This window comes from Chrysoperla carnea, chromosome 3 (assembly GCF_905475395.1).
Source record: "Chrysoperla carnea chromosome 3, inChrCarn1.1, whole genome shotgun sequence".
In the NCBI taxonomy this organism is placed as follows: Eukaryota; Metazoa; Arthropoda; class Insecta; order Neuroptera; family Chrysopidae; genus Chrysoperla; species Chrysoperla carnea.
In genome coordinates, this window is record NC_058339.1 from 43,005,663 (window position 1) to 43,024,962 (window position 19,300).

The 19,300-nt window shown below is 29.7% G+C and overlaps 3 protein-coding genes across 3 annotated transcripts; all 3 read left to right on the forward strand.

Moving 5' to 3' along the window:
- Positions 1-184: 184 nt before the first annotated feature.
- LOC123296047 lies at positions 185-8,102 on the forward strand (the record flags this gene model as incomplete). Its single annotated transcript, XM_044877509.1, has 9 exons — positions 185-249; positions 818-1,657; positions 1,725-1,947; positions 2,516-2,732; positions 2,806-3,067; positions 5,592-6,428; positions 7,203-7,425; positions 7,610-7,826; positions 7,898-8,102. Coding segments are annotated over exons 2-9 (3,024 nt in total), but the record flags the coding sequence as incomplete, so codon positions are not given.
- A 1,465-nt stretch (positions 8,103-9,567) lies between these two features.
- On the forward strand, positions 9,568-13,672 carry LOC123296451 (UDP-glucosyltransferase 2-like). The gene is made up of 5 exons (XM_044877925.1): positions 9,568-9,624; positions 11,071-11,904; positions 11,961-12,183; positions 12,779-12,995; positions 13,068-13,672. The coding sequence occupies exons 2-5, from the start codon at positions 11,071-11,073 to the stop codon at positions 13,369-13,371; spliced, it is 1,578 nt and encodes a 525-aa protein (XP_044733860.1). The 5' UTR covers positions 9,568-9,624; the 3' UTR covers positions 13,372-13,672.
- Positions 13,673-14,950: 1,278 nt separating this feature from the next.
- On the forward strand, positions 14,951-17,036 carry LOC123296048 (UDP-glycosyltransferase UGT5-like). The gene is made up of 5 exons (XM_044877510.1): positions 14,951-14,992; positions 15,276-16,112; positions 16,182-16,404; positions 16,467-16,683; positions 16,784-17,036. The coding sequence occupies exons 1-5, from the start codon at positions 14,951-14,953 to the stop codon at positions 17,034-17,036; spliced, it is 1,572 nt and encodes a 523-aa protein (XP_044733445.1).
- The last annotated feature ends 2,264 nt before the right edge of the window (positions 17,037-19,300 follow it).

The following is a 19,300-nucleotide window of genomic DNA, read 5'->3' on the forward strand; positions in this document are numbered from 1 at the left end:
GCTAAAGTATTTTGTCTGTTTTGATAAGCGATGGGATTTAAACCAATTCAATTGCGTGGAACTTAGATATCTATAGTATATCCATGTGTACTAATAGTTATGAACAAATAATAAAATCAATTAAAATTTTATAAATGACAGTTAAAGAGTATAAAATGATTTTAGATGTATTCCTACCTTGAGTGGTTAGTGAAGTGTTTTGAAAGATTTTAACAATTAAAGGGACATAGTCAGAAAAATATTTTTAAGGTACCTATCTATTTATTAAATTTTCGTATTTGAACTACTACTTTCAATATGTTACAGTCACTCATAGAAAAACTAAATTTATTACTGAAAATATTTGAAACTGTTTAAAATTTCAAAATCATCCAATGAGAAGAAGGCTAATATTACCAACTCACTTATAATGTTAAAATGCTTGTCTTCTTACTATAGTCATTTGGTTCAAAAAAAGAGATTACCTGAAAAGTTTTGGAAATGGGTAATTTTATAGATTTTGAGGTACTCCTTGTAAATTTCCACTTTCCACGGCGGGCAGGGGACAAGGGCGACCACAACAAACTTGGGGTTAAGGTTGTATTGACCCCCTCTACATGTTTCACAAATAAAATCGCGTCCTCTAAAAAATGTTCAGTCAATATAACATTTCAATGGACTAAGTACTTTTTTCGAAGTTTTGAAATATAGAATAATCACAATCCTTTTGTTAGGTGTTATATCTCTACCACTAGCAGACTTGACAGTTCCCAATCAGCATCAAAGTAGGTTTTTTTCCTGTAATCGGAAAAAAAATAAACAATTTAATTTGTTTCAGATGCGTTACGTGGACTTTACTCGGTATTTGTTAATACTACTTATCTTAACACTATCAAATCAAACTTCATGTGGATATAAAATATTAGGTGTGTTTCCACATGGAGGAAAAAGTCACTTTTTTGTTTTCGCTCCAATATTAAGAGAACTGGCTCGGAAAGGTCATGAAGTAACTGTTATAAGTCATTTTCCAGAAAAAAATCCTTTACCAAACTATACAGATATATCTATTACCGGAGCTGGAAAAATTGGTTTCAATAATATACCCGCAACCGCGTTTTCAAACGGTATAATTGACCATATGCTCTCGCATATACAGTTGTCTGCAGGAGGGCAAAGGAATTGTGAAGCGTTAAAATATCCACAAATTCAAAATCTTATAAGGTCAAATAAAACATTTGATGTTATTCTTCAAGAAAATTTTAATTCTGATTGCTTTATGGCTTTGAACTATATATTTAAAGCACCGAGTATAGGACTTAGTTCTTGTACTGTAATGCCTTGGCTACATGATCGATTTGGTATTCCAGTCAACCCCTCTTACAGACCAATGAATAAATTACCTTACGGTAATAAAATGACATTTTATCAACGGGTGACTAATACTGTGTACTATTTCCTACATGGATACCTAATGGCAGATATACTTATGACAAAACCAAATGACATTGCTGTAAGAAAGTATCTTGGAGCAAATATACCGTCAGTAGCAGATATCGCTAAGAATACGAGCTTGTTTTTAATAAATACGCACTATACCTTGAATAAGGCTTGGGCGTATCCACCAAACGTTATTGAGATATCCGGTGTTCATCTTGGCAAACCCAAAGCATTACCAAGCGTAAGAACTTTTCTCTTTAATTATTTCTTAAGTTTATAGTTTTATGTTGAGTTTTAATAAATTTTAGGATATAGAAAACTTCATTTCGGAATCTCCCCACGGAGTTATTTACTTTAGTTTGGGATCGATGATATTGGGAACTTCACTAAGTGATGATGTTAAACAAGCATTTATGGATGCCTTTAAAGAGCTGCCACAACGAGTATTATGGAAATATGAAGACGAAACATTATTTGGGAAACCAGACAATGTTATGATTAGAAAATGGATGCCACAGCTTGATATTTTAAGTAAGCAAATATCATAAAAATACATCTTGGTTTTTTCTTAACCCCCGAATTTAGAAAAAAGGGGCGTTAGAAGTCTGTCTGGGGCATCGTAGCGCCTGAGAGGATGACCCGATTTTAATTTTGTTTGTTTCGCTTGAAAGGTTACTTAATGGGGATTGTTCTTAGCTATGTTTCAAGTGCAAGTTTTGGGTTCCGTACCCGAAAACACTAAAAAATGGGCGATGATGTTCAAAATCGGCTCAGCTTGGAAAAGGCTTTTAGGAAAAAGGTAATTTAATTGAGAAGGTTCTTAGATGTGTTGCAAGGGCGAGTTTATGATCCGCACCCGAAAAATTTGTCGCAGGTTTTTTAAATTTTGTAAGTTTCACTTGTTGACTTTTACGTAATATGAGTTTTTCGGAATTTGTTTCTATTTAGATATTTGCAAGCAATTGTAGAGTTAAAAACAGAAGTTTTTTTTTATCATGTTGCTTCATCTATTTTGGACTGTTTTTTACTTTGACTTTTTTTTTTTAAATTGATAAATCATATTATACTAAAGCAAAAGCAATAATTTTATATTTTGTAGGTCATCCAAATGTGGTAGGATTTATTTCTCACGGTGGATTGTTAGGTACTATTGAAGCATTTTATAATGGAGTCCCAATTGTATCGGTACCGTTTTTCGGCGATCAATTTCATAATGCAAAAGCATTAGAATCTCACGGAACTGCAGCTATTCTCAATACTTGGAATCTTAAAAAAGATTCTATTAGTAAAGCCTTGAATTTTATTTTGCAATCCAGGTAACAATAGTGATGACACATATTTTTCATTAAATTGCATAAGTTATGCGAATTTGTTCTAAATATTTGACAGAGTGTTGGAAAAAGCGAAACGTCAAGCACGTTTGTTTCGTGATCGACCCATGTCACCTATGGATACAGCTATATGGTGGATTGAGTATGTAGCTCGAAACGGTGGGGCACATGAAACGAGACCAGCTGTTGTTAATATGCCATTTTATCAATCTGCTCTCCTGGACGTTGGATTATTTTTAGTTACTTTGCTTTTAACTATCGTTTATATAAATTATAGATTATTGAAATTAATTTTAAATAAATTACTTAACAAGAACAAAGTGAAAAAGATTGATGAAAAAAAGGAAAAAAACGAATAGTTTATTAGATTGCTTTTGTATAATTTGTAAATATTATTATTATTTAGTGACTTTTTATTAAATATATTTTTATTATATAACTGACCAATCATAAAAAAAGTGTAATGTGTTTCCACAATAAGTTCTAAACAGATTTGGTTGTATGGGGCTATCGTTAGAATTTTTTTTAATATAGGGGAGTATGGTGCCATTTTTGAAAGTGAAAAACTGTTTTAAAGTAGACAATTTTTTATTTATATCTATGTATGTTGCCACAAGAAACAGGCAAAGGCACTCATTTACTTGCTGACTTAACAGGTAATAAAATTTATTGCACTCGGAAGATCTGTTATATTACATAGTGTTCCACAGGACAATCCCCCGAATATAATAACAATATTGTTTACCTGCTCAGTCAAGGAATAAATCCAAGATTCAATCTGTTTTCTTTAAATTTATCATTTCATGTTCTAAAGTGTTTTGTATCTATCGATAAGGGGTGAGATTGAAACTCTTTCAATTATGATTAGGAACTTATACAGCCATGTGTATTTAATTATAATTATCAACAAGATAAGGAAGATTTAATAAATAACCTTGTTAAAACTTATAAAATTATTAATTTAAAATGTGTTCCTGACTTAAGTGGTCAAACCAGTGAAGTGTTTCCAAAAATTTTAACAATTCAAGGAATATTATCCGGAATATATTTAAGGTACCTGCTTTACCTTGTCGTATTTCGTATTCTAGCCATAGGATTTCACAAACGTATATTTTCTCTCTTTGTACATTTAAATCACCACATTTAAAATTTGATTTTGTACTTTGGTAAGAGATTGGTGAAAGTGTTGAGTAACGATATTATTTTGTTTGTTCGATTGGATAATCTGTGTTTACTTACTGTAAGTGTCCAATGGGCTCTATAGCCTAAGTGTGTCCTTCCTTCGTGGACAGCCAATATAACAGAACCTAACCTATTGTAAGCTTTGGGTAACTTTGTGAGTAGTTAATATAGACTGCCTAGGAAACTGCGTAATTAATAACAACACTCGTACTTTCACTAATTAAATTGCAATGGTATGTTAACAGAAATTTGGAAAACGAGAAAATTGATTTTACACACAGCTAAACGGAATATTTATAGTATATTACATTCACGAATGAACGTATTCGAAACTTTAGTTCATTAAGGATATTCTACACACTTTTTTAAACTATCTCGAATTTCCAAATTATCTGTGAGAAATAGGATATCATATTACTTACTTATTTATAGACATAGGTACAGCCCCAGTTGTTTGCTTTTAAAGTTCATTTCTTAAAAGAGATTTCTCTCTTTCACTTTTTGATTCTACTTTAACGATTGAAAACATTTAGTTCTGTATGGTTTGTAGTTCTACTTTGACATTTTTAATTTAAAAAAAAAAAAACTAGTCAATGCGAATATTGGTGGAAAAATTTGCATTGCATTGCTTTTTACCTGCCTGCCAAGGAATGGTTATGTTTTTCGCGTATAATTTTTAAATTTAATTGGAATTAATAAATGAGTTTTAAAAGTTATAATGCAGTATTATAATAGTTCCGTAACACTAAAAAGTCTAAAATATAATAAATAATTTAAAAGATCAAAAACTCTATTGCATTAAATAAAATCTGAAAATAAAGAACAAGTTGAGTAGTTTACATAGCGACTTTAACAGTCAGGGTCCATTAGAATCTAAACCAGCCAATAAAGTCACTAAAGTCACTATGTAAACTACTATACTTGTTTCTTTCTTTTCAGATTTTAGTTAACGCAGTCGGGTTTTTTGAGTTTTAAAATTATTTATTCTATTTGTTTTTAACTTAATTTATATATTGTCAAACAAACGGATTCATTTTGTTCGTTTTTTCATAGCCATTTTAGTAAGATATAAACTTTATTATCTATGTCCACTTTTGATTTATCCAGGTAATAGATGTACAGACAGACGATTGTGGGGAAATGGTTCCCAAACCAATATTATTTTGTAAGAAAAATTAGATATACGCAAGATATCACAAAAAAAATTAACGATCAAAATTTTTAGCAATAGCATTTAGCATTAGCAAACTTTACAATAAACTTATAAAAATCTCATGTCGGACGTCTAAAACCACTCCTAAACCTTCTCTAAAATTATGATAAATTTCAGATGGTTCAAGGTTTCGTTTCCAACGTGAAATTTTTTATTTATATTCTCTTAAATATGTTTTTTACTCATTTTAAAAAGCATAGTTTTCTGGCTTAGAGTTTTCTTTATCATGTGTGCGAATAAGTCTGTACTAATCTCATTTTTCTTGGTGATACCCACTACTAATCAGAGATTCAAAGTTAAATTCACCTTTACCAATGGTGATACATTAAGAGATTCAACCCTTATTACACGAAAAACGATAATACAAAGAAATGACCCAATATGATTCCAGCCTATATTTCTTTCTCCAATAATCGCAACAAAAAATACTAATAATGAATTTGTTTCAGATGCGTAACAGGAATTTTATTGAGTATTTGACGATACTTATCCTTACACTATTAAGTCAAACTTCGTGTGGATACAAAATATTAGGTGTATTTCCACATGGAGGTAAAAGTCACTTTTTTGTTTTCGCTCCAATATTAAGAGAATTGGCTCAGAGAGGCCATGAAGTAACTGTTATAAGTCATTTTCCGGAAAAAAATCCTTTACCAAACTATAAAGATATATCGATTGTTGGTGCTGGAGAAATTGGCTTAAACAATATACCCGCAGGCGCGATTCCAAACGGTATATTTACAAATATCTTCACGCATATAGTGTTATCCGAAGAAGGAAAACAAAATTGTGAGGCATTAAGATATCCAGAAATCCAAAATCTTATAAAGTCAAACAACACATTTGATGTTATTCTTCAAGAAAATTTTAATACTGATTGTTTTTTGGCTTTAAATTATATATTCAAAGCACCGAGTATTGGACTTAGCTCTTGTACTGTAATGCCTTGGCTACATGATCGATTTGGCATTCCACTGAATCCATCTTACAAGCCATTAAATTTTCTTGCGCACGGTGATAAAATGACATTTTATCAACGAGTGAGTAATACTTTACACTATTTCCTACATGGTTACCTAATACCAAATATGTATATGACAAAGCAAGATGACATTGTTGTTAGAAAGTATCTTGGAGAAAATATACCATCAGTAGCAGATATCGCTAAGAATACGAGTTTATTTTTAATAAATACGCACTATACCTTGAATAAGGCTTGGGCGTACCCTCCCAACGTTGTGGAAATATCGGGTGTACATCTTGGCAAATCCAAAGCATTACCAAGCGTAAGAAATTTTTCTGTTATTGTTTATTAAGGATGTTCCAGCATGGTATTTGCAGTTTCTATGTTAAAGCAATGGTACAATTTTTTTTTCGACAGAATTTAACGAAAAATTAAATTTAAGAATTTAATAATGCTTACTATTAATTCCCAAAGTTTCAGAAATTTTGACCGTTTAAAATGGGAAATAATTATGCCAACGTCCCAATTTCGGTCAATTTACGTCAAAATTAATATCTCGAAAGTGAAAATTAATTTCTAAATTTTTTTTTTAGAATTGTATTGTATAAACATTTTTTTCTACTTTTTCTTCCATATATAATAATATCATAAAAAATAGGAGAGAGACCGGGCATTTTACATGCTTTAAATGGGACATGACCCTCAAAATCGCGAACTTTGTCTTTAAATATCTCGCGATCTAAACGGTCAAAAATTATGAAATTTTAGGAATTCATAAATAAAGCTATTATAAACCCGAGAAAAAAAATTCGGCCAAATCTGTCGAAAAGTGATTTCATGCTGGTACTACCTTAAGCTGAGAAAAAAGTTTTTTTCCTATCAATATATCGAGTATTACCGAGCGAAAAACGTCGAGGTCATGCTTTTAAGCAGTATACGATATGGTTATCAGTATATTTCTATGCATTGTTAATAGAGAACACCCAGTTTTATCGTCAAAAGAGATAGTGTCAGTGGAAAAATACAGTTTTCACAGATTTCTCTCTATCATACAGCGTAGGTCTACAGTTTAATGCACTGCTTTTATAAATTTTAGGATATAGAAAAATTCATTTCTGAATCTAAACACGGTGTAATTTACTTCAGTTTTGGATCAATGATATTAGGAAGTTCATTAAGTGATGATGTTAAACAAGCATTTATGGATGCTTTTAAAGAGATACCTCAACGAATACTGTGGAAATATGAAGACGAAACACTACCTGGGAAACCGGATAATGTTATGATTAAAAAATGGATGCCTCAACTTGATATTTTAAGTAAATTAATTTAGCATCACTTTTAATATTTAGCATAATCTTGAATATTTTGTAATTTTGTAACATTGGGATCAGAATTTCGCTCTTTTTAGATAATTTATCATCAGGACATCAATGGAATATTTTTTGTTTATTTCCATAATTTAATTTTTTTGTTCACTTTAGATGTAATTTTATTTTGTAGGTCATCCAAACGTGATAGGGTTTATTTCTCACAGTGGATTGCTAGGTTCTATAGAGGCATTTTATAATGGAGTACCAATGGTATCGATACCATTTTTTGGCGATCAATTTGTTAATGCAAAAGCATTAGAATCTCATGGAACTGCAGCTGTTCTCGATACTTGGAATCTTAAAAAAGATTCTATTAGTAAAGCATTGAATTTTATTTTGCAGCCCAGGTAAAATAGTATTAAACATATTTTTGATTAAATTAGATAAATTATTCGAATTTTTTATTATTATTGAACAGAGTGTTAGAAAAAGCAAAACGTCAAGCACGTTTGTTTCGTGATCGACCCATGTCACCTTTGGATACAGCTATATGGTGGATTGAGTATGTAGCTCGAAACGGTGGAGCAGATGAAACGCGACCATCTGTTGTCAACATGCCATTTTATCAATCTGCTCTCTTGGACGTTGGATTATTTTTATTAGCTGTGATCTTAACAATAGTTTATATAAATTATAGATTATTCAAATTAATTATTAATAAATTATTAAGCAAAATCAAAGTTAAAAAAGATTGATGAAAGGACAAGAAATTGAATTGTTTATTAGTTTGTTTTATAAAATTTATATATATATTTATATCAATATATAATCTATATATCAATCTATAATAACTTTTTTATTATTCATAAAATTATGAATGTTTACTTTAGTTATATGTATAGTCTTTTTAACAGATTATTCCATAAGTCTCTCACTTTTTGCATTCAAAAAAAATTTGTACACCTCTAACATACAAATTTTGGATCGTTTCTATTCAGAATATATTTTACTGAAAATATCTCCAAAATTATTCGGAATAGAAGCTAGATTTTCGAATTTTGCACAGAAACCAACACATTTTTTACTTTTACGTTAACTCATGGGGACCATCGACGGAAGAAAAAACTTTAAACTGTGGAATAAATGTGTTTTTTTTCTTAATAATTATAGTATAAATAATTAAAATTTCATAATTTGTAAATTTTAACTATTTACGTGTTTATAAAAAACTATTATGAATAATTGTAAAAGCAACAACACACAGTGTTTTCAAGCAGTCACCCATCCTAAAACTAAGTGTGCTCAATATTGCTCAACTTCATTGATCGGGAGAGAATCGTTGTTTTCAATGTGGTATGTATGGAGCAATGACGTGAGACGATTAATGACGATGACGCGAGTTCCACGATTTTTCTTCACCCAAAACACTGCTCAACGTGCTTAACAAAAAACATCATATACTACAAACAACAAATCAAAGATGACATTGAACGATTCAAGAAGAAAAACCATGCTTTCTTATGATAAAATTTGTTTCTTTAGTTTACACATGTGAATCCATAAATCTTTCTATTTTTCTCATAGCCACATCTTCTGAATCAAGCCTCAGATCAAAATTTGGTAAAGAGCTTTTCCATTTATTGATAAGCTTAATTTAGTTTTAGAATTTTCTGTTATCAATAACAGAACATTGTGTAATAATATAATAAATAATATACGTGTAAAAATTTTTATATTCTTTCTTTTAAAGCAAGTAAAAACGTAAGGCAAGTTTGTCAATTATCAACCGATGGTATACCACACGATGAGGATAGTAGCTTCAATAAATTATTTCGATTGAAACACAAATTTGGAAGAATCGATTGAAACACAATTACGGAATTTCTCAGAAATGAGATTTTTATCACGTGGCCATCCAATATTAGAAAAGTAATCATTTTTTCAATCTTTCGTTGTTTATTTTATAATTTCTTCAGGTGAAATATTCATTTACATTAATCTATTATGCTTGAGAGAAATATTCGCTTCGTTTACACAGACCCTGCATGACTTATTTTGATAAATTTGATCATTTATATAAAACGATTGAGTTTTTTTTGTAGATAAGACAAGGGAATTACATTGTTATATTTTTTAAAATGTTTTATAAAATATTGTTGTAAAGAAGTGTTTAAGCGTGATATCAGTTAAATTAAATCAATAAAGGTAAGAAACACATTTCCAATATCGTTAGTTTTAAATAGCATCCGTTTCGGTTTCGAATAAGATAATAAAGATCGAATTACAAATATATTCGGGATTGATTATCTTTTAGTTATCATTCCGAAATGAAAATGAATCGTAAGAAAGATTTTTCTAGATTTTTGTATCATATAATTTGGCTATCGAAACTTTTTGGTATTGTTTAAAATTCGCCAGCACTTGGGTTATGAGCATTAAGCTCGCGCTAGATTTCAAACATAAATAACTTTTATTTTTCAAATGTAATATGTGGTTGAAACTTTATATGTCTTATATTTTTATCTACTTTCGAGTTAAGAAATGTTCAGATTTTTCCAACATATCTACCGATTTTAAAAATATATCAGTTCTTCACAAATTGAGGTAATTTCTCTCATTACGAGAGTTAAGGTGTAAGCAAAAAATATTAGCTTTGGAAATTAAGAGCCTGTTTATGTTCTTTCGTTAGTTTAATATAAGTACTCAGAAAATGAAAAAAAAAACGAAAGGTGTCTTGGGTCAACCGGTAGGAACCTTTCGTACATTATATATGCATATGACATATACATACATATATACGTACATATAACACTTGTATCTTTCTGAAAATTTAAGGTGTTAATTTTAGAAGTCAAATAAATACTTGTTTGATTCTTTAACAAATTTAATTTTATACCTATTTTTGGTTTGGATTATATGAAGTAATTGAAGTATTGGTTTAAAAAAAACATACTTCTAGTGGTCAACCCAATATGTGAGTACATTACGCTTGGTTTGATTAGGATATTTATTATGACATAACATAAAAATTTCATTGTACTTACTTTAAATTATCTCTGTATTCTTAAACGTCTGATAAACTTTCACAGCTCAATTTTTTTTAATGATAAAACACAAAATTTTGACAAAAAATACAAAGTGACAGTTAAAAATATAATATAAAAAATTTTTGCATTTTCTCAAAATTCATGGCAATCTTAATCGATTGAAAAAGTTTTAGTTTCCTAGGTAGGGGTAAGGTCCGATGTCTAGACCGACGTCTAGGTAATCTAGATGCCGGTTTTTGGTGTCTGTTGCAGTTTTTTTGGTTTTAATTCACAGCCAGCAAACAAATATCGTGCGATAAGGAGGTGCGATAAGGGTATCCAATTATAGTTTCAAAACCCTGAATGTGTTGATATTAGTTTAAAAAAATTCAATTATATAGTTTATTTCTCTGCTCTAATATTTTCACTCTCAAACATCATTTGACGCTTGAGCAGAGCGCGTGAGCAAATCTAGTTGCACGGGACTTAATTTTACCAAACGATTGATTCGAATGCTGACGGGTATTGTTAATAGTTTATCGACTGGTTGTCTTCAATAACTTTCCTTACTTGTTAAGTAATGTTTTTCCACTTCAATTTTCATTAAAATAATCACTTATTTCAGATGCGGTTAAATAATATTGGATATCTAGTTATAGTCAGCTTCTTATTAATTAATCGAATTTCGAATGGATATAAAATATTAGGTGTTTTTCCACACGGAGGAAAAAGTCATTTTAATATGTTTGTACCTATATTAAGAGAATTGGCTCGACGTGGGCATGAAGTAACAGTAATAAGCCATTTTCCAGAAAAGCAACCCTTACCGAATTATACTGATATATCTTTAGTGGGTGCTGGAGCCATAGACTTAAACGGAACTCCAGTATCAATGATAGAAGAAATTGGATACTTTCGAAACATAAAAGAACATATGCTCGTGTATGAAAGTGGAAAAAACAATTGCGAAGGCTTAAATTTTCCTCAAATTCAAAGTTTTATCAAATCAAACAAAAAATTTGATATAATTATTCAAGAATATTTTAATAGTGACTGCTTTTTAGCGTTAAATTATATTTTTAAGGCACCTAGTATAGGAATAACTTCTAGTCAGATTTTACCGTGGAATACTGATCGTTTTGGTATTCCAGTAAATCCATCATACATACCAGTGACTTTATTAACTTTTTCGGATCATATGACATTTTTTGAACGAGTTATAAATACAGTCGGTTATTTTGTGCATACGTATATACTACCTGGAATGTATTCCTCCATAGGAGATTGTGCCGTCAGAAAATATATTGGGGATGATTTACCGCCGCTAGAGAGTATCGCCAAAAATACAAGTTTGTTTTTAACAAATGCACATTTTTCAATTAACAAGCCTCGACCCTTACCTCCAAATGTCATTGAAATAGCTGGAGCTCATCTTGGAAAACCTAAACCATTGCCAACAGTAAGTTGTTCGTATTCAACTATTTTTTATTTATTTATAAATTAAACTATTTTTAGGACATAGAAAAATTTATATCTGATTCAAAACACGGTGTAATTTACTTCAGTTTTGGATCGATGATATTAGGAAGTTCATTAAGTAATGAAGTAAGACATGCATTTATAGATGCATTTAGTGAACTCCCGCAACGAGTATTATGGAAATATGAAAATGAATCATTACCTGGAAAGACTGACAACATTATGATTAGAAATTGGATGCCTCAATTCGATATTTTGAGTAAGTTATAGCCTGAGACACTAATATACTCTATTATTAGCGATCCTATGGCTATGGTAAAGTTATTTACGATACAAGTAGCATAAGAGCATACTCTTGCGAAAGCACAACCAGTGCGTATTGGAAAATCGAAGAAGTACGTTAATGCGTATATCGTAAAAAACTTTATGTTCGACACTAAAATGTCAAAATAAATCGTAATTATAATTAAAAACTTGTCATAAGTTATTGAGAAAACTAAAACATTTAATGAGTAACAATAGTAACTTCTTATTAGTTTAGCTTTTGACAGTAATTTGGCGCTAATTGGATTGATTGAAAATGCTTGCAGTTATAGGTAAAATATTTTTGAAGGCATCGATCAATTTAGGATTTTTAATGACGCTAATGTAGTTTGTTGTTAATAATACAATTCATCTATGCCTGTAGTAAGCACGGTTTCATATTCTGACGTTGAAGTCGATTAAAGTAGTACTACACCTTTCCAACTCTATAGGAACCTTAGTAACTCAATAGGAACCGCTGGTTTGATTATTGGGAGTTCATCTCATATACATCTCTTAAAGAAAGAGTATTTATTTAAATGTTTATTAAGGTCATCCAAACGTGGTTGGATTTATATCTCATGGAGGGCTCTTGGGAACAATTGAAGCATTTAGTAATGGTGTCCCAATCGTAGCCGTACCATTTTTCGGTGATCAATTTCTTAATGCAAAAGCATTAGAGTCACACGGAACTGCAGCAATTTTAAATTACTTTAAATTAAGTAAAGAAGAAATCAGTAAAGCGTTGAGATTTATTTTACAACCAAGGTGATTTTTAACGCATCAGTCATTACCTAATATATTACTTTCTTGTTAATTATAATTTCTTTTTGTTTACAGTGTGTTGGTAAAAGCTAAACGGCAAGCGAAAGTCTTTCGTGATCGTCCTATGTCCCCTATGGATACAGCTATATGGTGGATTGAGTATGTGGCTCGGAATGGTGGAGATGATATGCGAACAGCGGTTGTTAATATGCCATTTTATCAATCTGCTCTTTTGGACGTTGGTCTATTTTTATTAACTACGATATCAATTTTAGTCTACATTATTTATAAGTTAGCTAATTGTATCATTAATAATTTATTTAGCAAAAAAGTAGTTAAAGAAAAATCAAAGAAAAAGACGAAACCTAAAAAAGAATAATGAGATAAGTAAATAAAATATATGCGCCATGTCTATATTTGTTAATTTTTAATTAACAATTCAGTTCCCACTGGTAAAAAATTAGTAATTTCTGTTCAACCTAGACGAAAGCATGTTTGTCAACCAAAAACATGATTTACATATTAATTTTGGCAAACTCATTTTGAATATTTTTTGCAGAATTGGGAATGTTTATTTTTGAATTTATTTGACCTTTTAATCCGACCCTTGCAGTCTCGTACTGTCTTTGTTATAATGTGATTATTGTTTTTCTTACTTTACTCAATTCTACATCTTATGATTCATTGTACTTATAAAATGTTACCACTTTGATAATTATTGTATGCGCATGTATTTTATTGTGCATGCCAATCATATAAAATAAAATACATGATTTAATAATTATGCATTTGCTTCTTTGTCTGTATCATCTTCTACTTAAGTTTCTACAGTTTAAACTTAAAAAAATTTTTAAAAATAATTGCAGTGCATATATTTTTATACTCTGTATATATGAAATATACATCAAGTTATACTAATTTTAGTCCTAAGTTTGTTCCGCTTCCTAGTCCTAAGTCCGTCCGTGATCACGATATCTCAAAAACTAAAAGAGATCAATCTGAAATTTTTATAGTGTGTTCAGGGCGTAAAAAGTGAGTTTAAGATCGTAAAGTACCAACATAAGTCAATTGGGTCTTGGGTCCGTTTTTATACTTAAACAAAAGTTTAAGTAAAAAAAATGTTCTTTATAAAAAAATATAAAACTTTTGTTTGAAACATTTTTTCATAAACATCAATGTTTACCCGTGATGGCGTAAATTACGACAAAAAATTGGTGACGGCGGCTTTAAGTCCGCTATAATTATGTTGATTTTTTAATCTCTTCTAATTTCTAAAAATAATGCAAGCACTGAAAATGGGACACTTTCTTTACTTGGTATTTCTACAATTAACTCAGTCAATGGTTTGTTTTCACTCATTTGACAAACAACGATATCTTATTTGACTCACAACGATAAATAAGTCTTTTGTATTACTTTCAAAATAGTTAAACTATTATATTTATTTTGAGTTTATTCACTTTCAAGAAGCAGTCTGTATAAATACGGTGAAAAATTTAGTGTGGTTGAATTTTATCGAATAGACGAAAAGGAATTACATTTATAAGGTATGTAATTAATTTGAAAATTGTTAATTTAATTCTGCATGCAAACGAAATGTACAGGTGATTAAAAAACATAAATATCTGCATACTTTAAAATGAATAATAATTCAAAATAGTTTCATTCTAATAGTTACTTCAACAAAATTAAATTAAATTATTATTAATATAACTTCTATTTTAGAACAGCAGAACTTTACGCTTGTAAAGGGTTATAAATTGGAAAAACGTTAAATTAAACAACTTGTACGAGATGTAATGTATTTTTTATACTTGAAAGTTTGTTTTATGGCTATTTGTGTGGTATATAATCCCAGCCAAGTATAGCCCACAGCTTTGTGTAGGAGGCTGCGCAGGAGGTTCGTAGTTGAAAAATACACTTTTCAATTATTTGACCTCAGAGAATCTCGATAAAACATGATAACACCTCCCGTATCAATGTCGTTTGCATGCTGTTCGGTTATTTTATGAACAGGTTGATTTAAAATTTCTTTTCAAACGATAAATAGTCGATGGATATTGCAATATAAGCTACTAAAATTCGTGTAGTAATGGATAAATTGCTCAAACTGAACCGTCCTTTAATAAAAAATTTCAATAATTTATTCGATAAGAAATTTTCAGTTAGTTAGATTGTTTAAAATGGGACACCTGATATATCACATTACAACCAAATTGTGTATCTGTGAATTTTAAATTGAGTCTCTAATATTCCTACTTATTTAAATTATTACTATTTCAGATGCGTGCATCAGATTTTATTATTTTCGCAATTATACTCAGTACTTCATTATTATCACAATATTCGTGCGAATATAAAATCTTAGCAGTTTTCCCACATGCCGGAAAAAGTCATTTTTTTGTATACGAACCAATATTAAAAGAATTAGTAAGACGTGGTCATGAATTAACTGTGATTAGCCATTTTGCTCAAAACAAGCTTTTAATAAACTTTACGGATTTATCACTAGCTGGTGCTGGAGAAATTCGTTTGAATAACTTACCAGTGTCTAAGATTGTACATAATCCGTTACGAAATTTATTTATACATCATAGATTAGCGGAAAGAGGATTGCAAAATTGTGAAGCGTTAAATTTTTCTCATATTAAAAATTTTATCAAATCAAAACCGTCCTTTGATGTTATTCTTCATGAACATTTCAACACCGAGTGTTTTTTGGTATTAAATCATATTTTTAAGGCACCCAGCATGGGACTTGCACCTTGTACAGTAATGCCATGGAATAGTAATCGATATGGAATTCCTACAAATCCTTCATATATTCCAATAAATTTATTACCTTTTTCGGATACTATGACGTTCTGGGAACGTTTGGTTAATACAGTTAATTATATTTTACATACATACATAATGGCGGACTTTTTACAAATAAGACCAGCTGATGCTTTAATAAAAAAGTACTTCGGGGACAATATGCCGTCAGTAGAAGATCTCGCTAGAAATGTTAGTTTATATTTAGTAAATTCACATTTTTCACTCAATAAACCTCGGCCGTTACCTCCAAATGTTATTGAAATTGCTGGTGCGCATCTTGATAAACCAAAACCACTCCCACCCGTAAGTTTGTTTGGATTCAGCAATCGTTTATTCAACCATTTCATTTATTTTTTTTTTTATTACTTTTAGGATCTAGAAAAATTTATTTCTGATTCTGAACACGGAGTAATTTACTTTAGTTTTGGTTCCGTGATATCGGAAAGAACAATTAGTGATAATGTCAAACAAGCGTTTATGGATGCTTTTAGTGAGATTCCACAACGTGTTTTGTGGAAATATGAAGATGAATCGTTGCCTGGAAAACCAATCAATGTTTTGATTCGAAAGTGGATACCTCAGTTTGATATATTGAGTTAGTTATTACATTTGAATGAAAATCATATAAAAAATCTCAAAAAAATACATTTTATTTAGGCCATCCAAATGTGGTTGGATTTATTTCTCATGGTGGATTGTTAGGATCTATCGAAGCATTTCATAACGGCATACCCATTGTATCGATACCGTTTTTAGGTGATCAATTTACCAATGCTAAAGCACTAGAATCTCATGGAACAGCAATCGTACTTGATTTCCTTAATATCAACAAAGAAACGATTAGTCAAGCATTAAAATTTATTTTGAAACCTAGGTAAATTAAATTTGAAATATCGTTTTTCATTATGCTATCAGACAAAGTAATAATGTTGTGAATTTTGTAATCATTATACCTAATTTTATTTCCTAACTAGCATATTGAAAAAAGCGAAAAATCGAGCACGATTGTTTCGTGATCGACCCATGTCACCTATGGATACAGCCATATGGTGGATTGAGTATGTAGCTCGAAATGGTGGAGCAGATGAAATAAAACCAGCTGTTATTCACATGCCATTTTATCAGTCAGCACTTTTAGACGTTGGATTGTTTATATTATTTGTGGTAGTAATTATAGTTTATATGAATTATAGATTATTCAAACTAATATTACGAATTATAGACTAATAATGAGCAAATATTTTAGCAAAAATGAAATAAAAAAATTCTAATTCCATGAGATACCTAATAACTCAAATAATAAGTAATTAAATTGATATTAAAAATGGGGAATATTATTTTATTTGGAGGGCATTCAATATTACTATTGAGATTAGATTATTTGAACTGGATGATAAAAAATTAATGTGCCTTTTTTCATTTACATTATTATCATATCTTATCTTAATGTATTATTGTAGCTTAGGTAATAATATTGATTAAATAATTTTAAAATTCCAGGAAATTGTAGAGTAAAGTAATAAATCGATTATTACATTTATATTATTAAAAATTTTGTTTTATATAGATAATAATAAAAATTTAAAATAAATAGCTCGATTGAAGCTACTCAGAAAAAGTCTTATCTATCTTTAAAGTCTACTTTTCAAAGGATTTTCTTTTGTTAATGAACTTGTCTTTCAGATGTCAAATAAACTGCACCATTTTATATACTTGGAAAAGATTGTGCCCAAAAATAATATTCAGAGAAAGCAGCCTTGTACTATTAGTCGAAGCAAATTGAGAATTTCTTATTGATTAATTTTCGTTAATTTCTGTAACGTTTCTAAACGTATAGTTTAAAGTTGCATAGATCTGAATGCCAGATAATGAGAAGGATGACTAAACTTTATCATTTTCCGTTTTAAATTAGCACGAGTTGTAGGGTTTTATCGACCTTTTATGGTTTTGAGGATTATTTTCTGGTTGAAATATTGATCATGTGCCTTTACACATGGACTGTATATTGCTCTTTAAATATTTATTAAACAATTCAACTTATAAACAAAAGAAAATTAATTATAAAATTAACAAATTTTAAAAATAACTTAGCTAGTCTTTGATCGAAAAGACACATTGAATTAGTTGCTTTATAGTTGCAGCCGTTTTGAGAATGTTAAACAAATGTATTTCTAAATTTTCATCGTATTCACAAGTTTTACTGATAGTTGATATCCAGGATGTCTATAATATCCTAGAAATTCGTTTTCGAAACGCCTTTGTTCTTTTCCTGCTTTCACATTATTTTTAGGATATACTTAATTAAAAATTGTGCGTCTTACTTTTCGAAAAAAAAATGATATTTCTGGGGATGATTAATATTAATTTTTTATAAGGATAAATTTTTGTTGACTTCGAGTTGAGTCATAGTTTTTGAAATGAATACCACGATACTGGAAATAAAAGTTTTATTTCGAGTATCGTTGTATATAATAGCTATTAATTTTATGAATAAAATACAATAACTAATATACAATAACTAATAAAAAGGAAACTTTTTTATTCAGGAAATCAAACTACAGGCAAATTTGTACTTTTAATTAATAGCCCATTATTTTATTACTTAATGCTATTTTTTTATTAACATTTACAACCTGTATTTCGAAAAACAAATTCGAAAAGATTTTTGTTTGGAAGTTGATCGGCATTACAATTTTCCATATAAAAATCGACCCAATACGGGACGAAAGTTATTGCAAAAACTGATATTTTTGGTAGGAAAACATATAACCTTTTTCCTACGCATATAAAAGTAAAACTTTGCTCCCTCAAAATTAATACAACCAGAAAATTTGTAATTTGATTTTTACTAAATTTAATTAACTTTTTGTTATGAATTTTGTTGAGTTGGATTACCACGAATTTATCTGTAATTACATTCATAATTAATATATTCATTATAAAATTTATTTAACACACTGTCTTTGCAAATGATAATAATTAAATTTCTTGATTTTGTCATCTACCTTATATACCTATATACCTATGTGTACAGAAGGTTTCATGAAAATTACACAAAGAAAGAAATTTTTATCTGCCCAATAGATCCGAAACTTTAAAATTTCAACGCAATTTCCACGCATATTTACTTTAATATAAATAATATTCTTTGGCATTTTTATAACATTTGGGTTATTATTTTTAATAACGTGTAGTTAGAATCTCGTAGATTATCCGGGTAACACAAATGCCTTTCTTATTTTAACAAATAAGGTGCGAATAGAATCATGGTGAGAGTCTGGACTGTACATAATAATTGATTTTAAAAATCAATATGGTGGACGTAAAGCGTATTTGCACATGACATTATTTCAGCAAATGAGATGAACGTACTAGCATTCACGATTATAGTAAAACCAATGCAGAACAGAATATCACAAAAATTAATGTAGCATGCGTTAGTCACTTTATTTCAAGATCTTCCTTTCCATATATTAAAATTTTTCAAGAAG

Bases quoted from the DNA above. Each gene is read 5' to 3' on its own strand.
- LOC123296451 (XM_044877925.1), top strand. From the start codon at position 11,071: ATGCGGTTAAATAATATTGGATATCTAGTTATAGTCAGCTTCTTATTA. The intron at 11,905-11,960 runs GTAAGTTGTTCG...AACTATTTTTAG, and splicing joins AACCTAAACCATTGCCAACA to GACATAGAAAAATTTATATC. The intron at 12,184-12,778 runs GTAAGTTATAGC...ATGTTTATTAAG, and splicing joins GCCTCAATTCGATATTTTGA to GTCATCCAAACGTGGTTGGA.
- LOC123296048 (XM_044877510.1), top strand. From the start codon at position 14,951: ATGATAACACCTCCCGTATCAATGTCGTTTGCATGCTGTTCG. The intron at 16,113-16,181 runs GTAAGTTTGTTT...TATTACTTTTAG, and splicing joins AACCAAAACCACTCCCACCC to GATCTAGAAAAATTTATTTC. The intron at 16,684-16,783 runs GTAAATTAAATT...TTTCCTAACTAG, and splicing joins AAATTTATTTTGAAACCTAG to CATATTGAAAAAAGCGAAAA.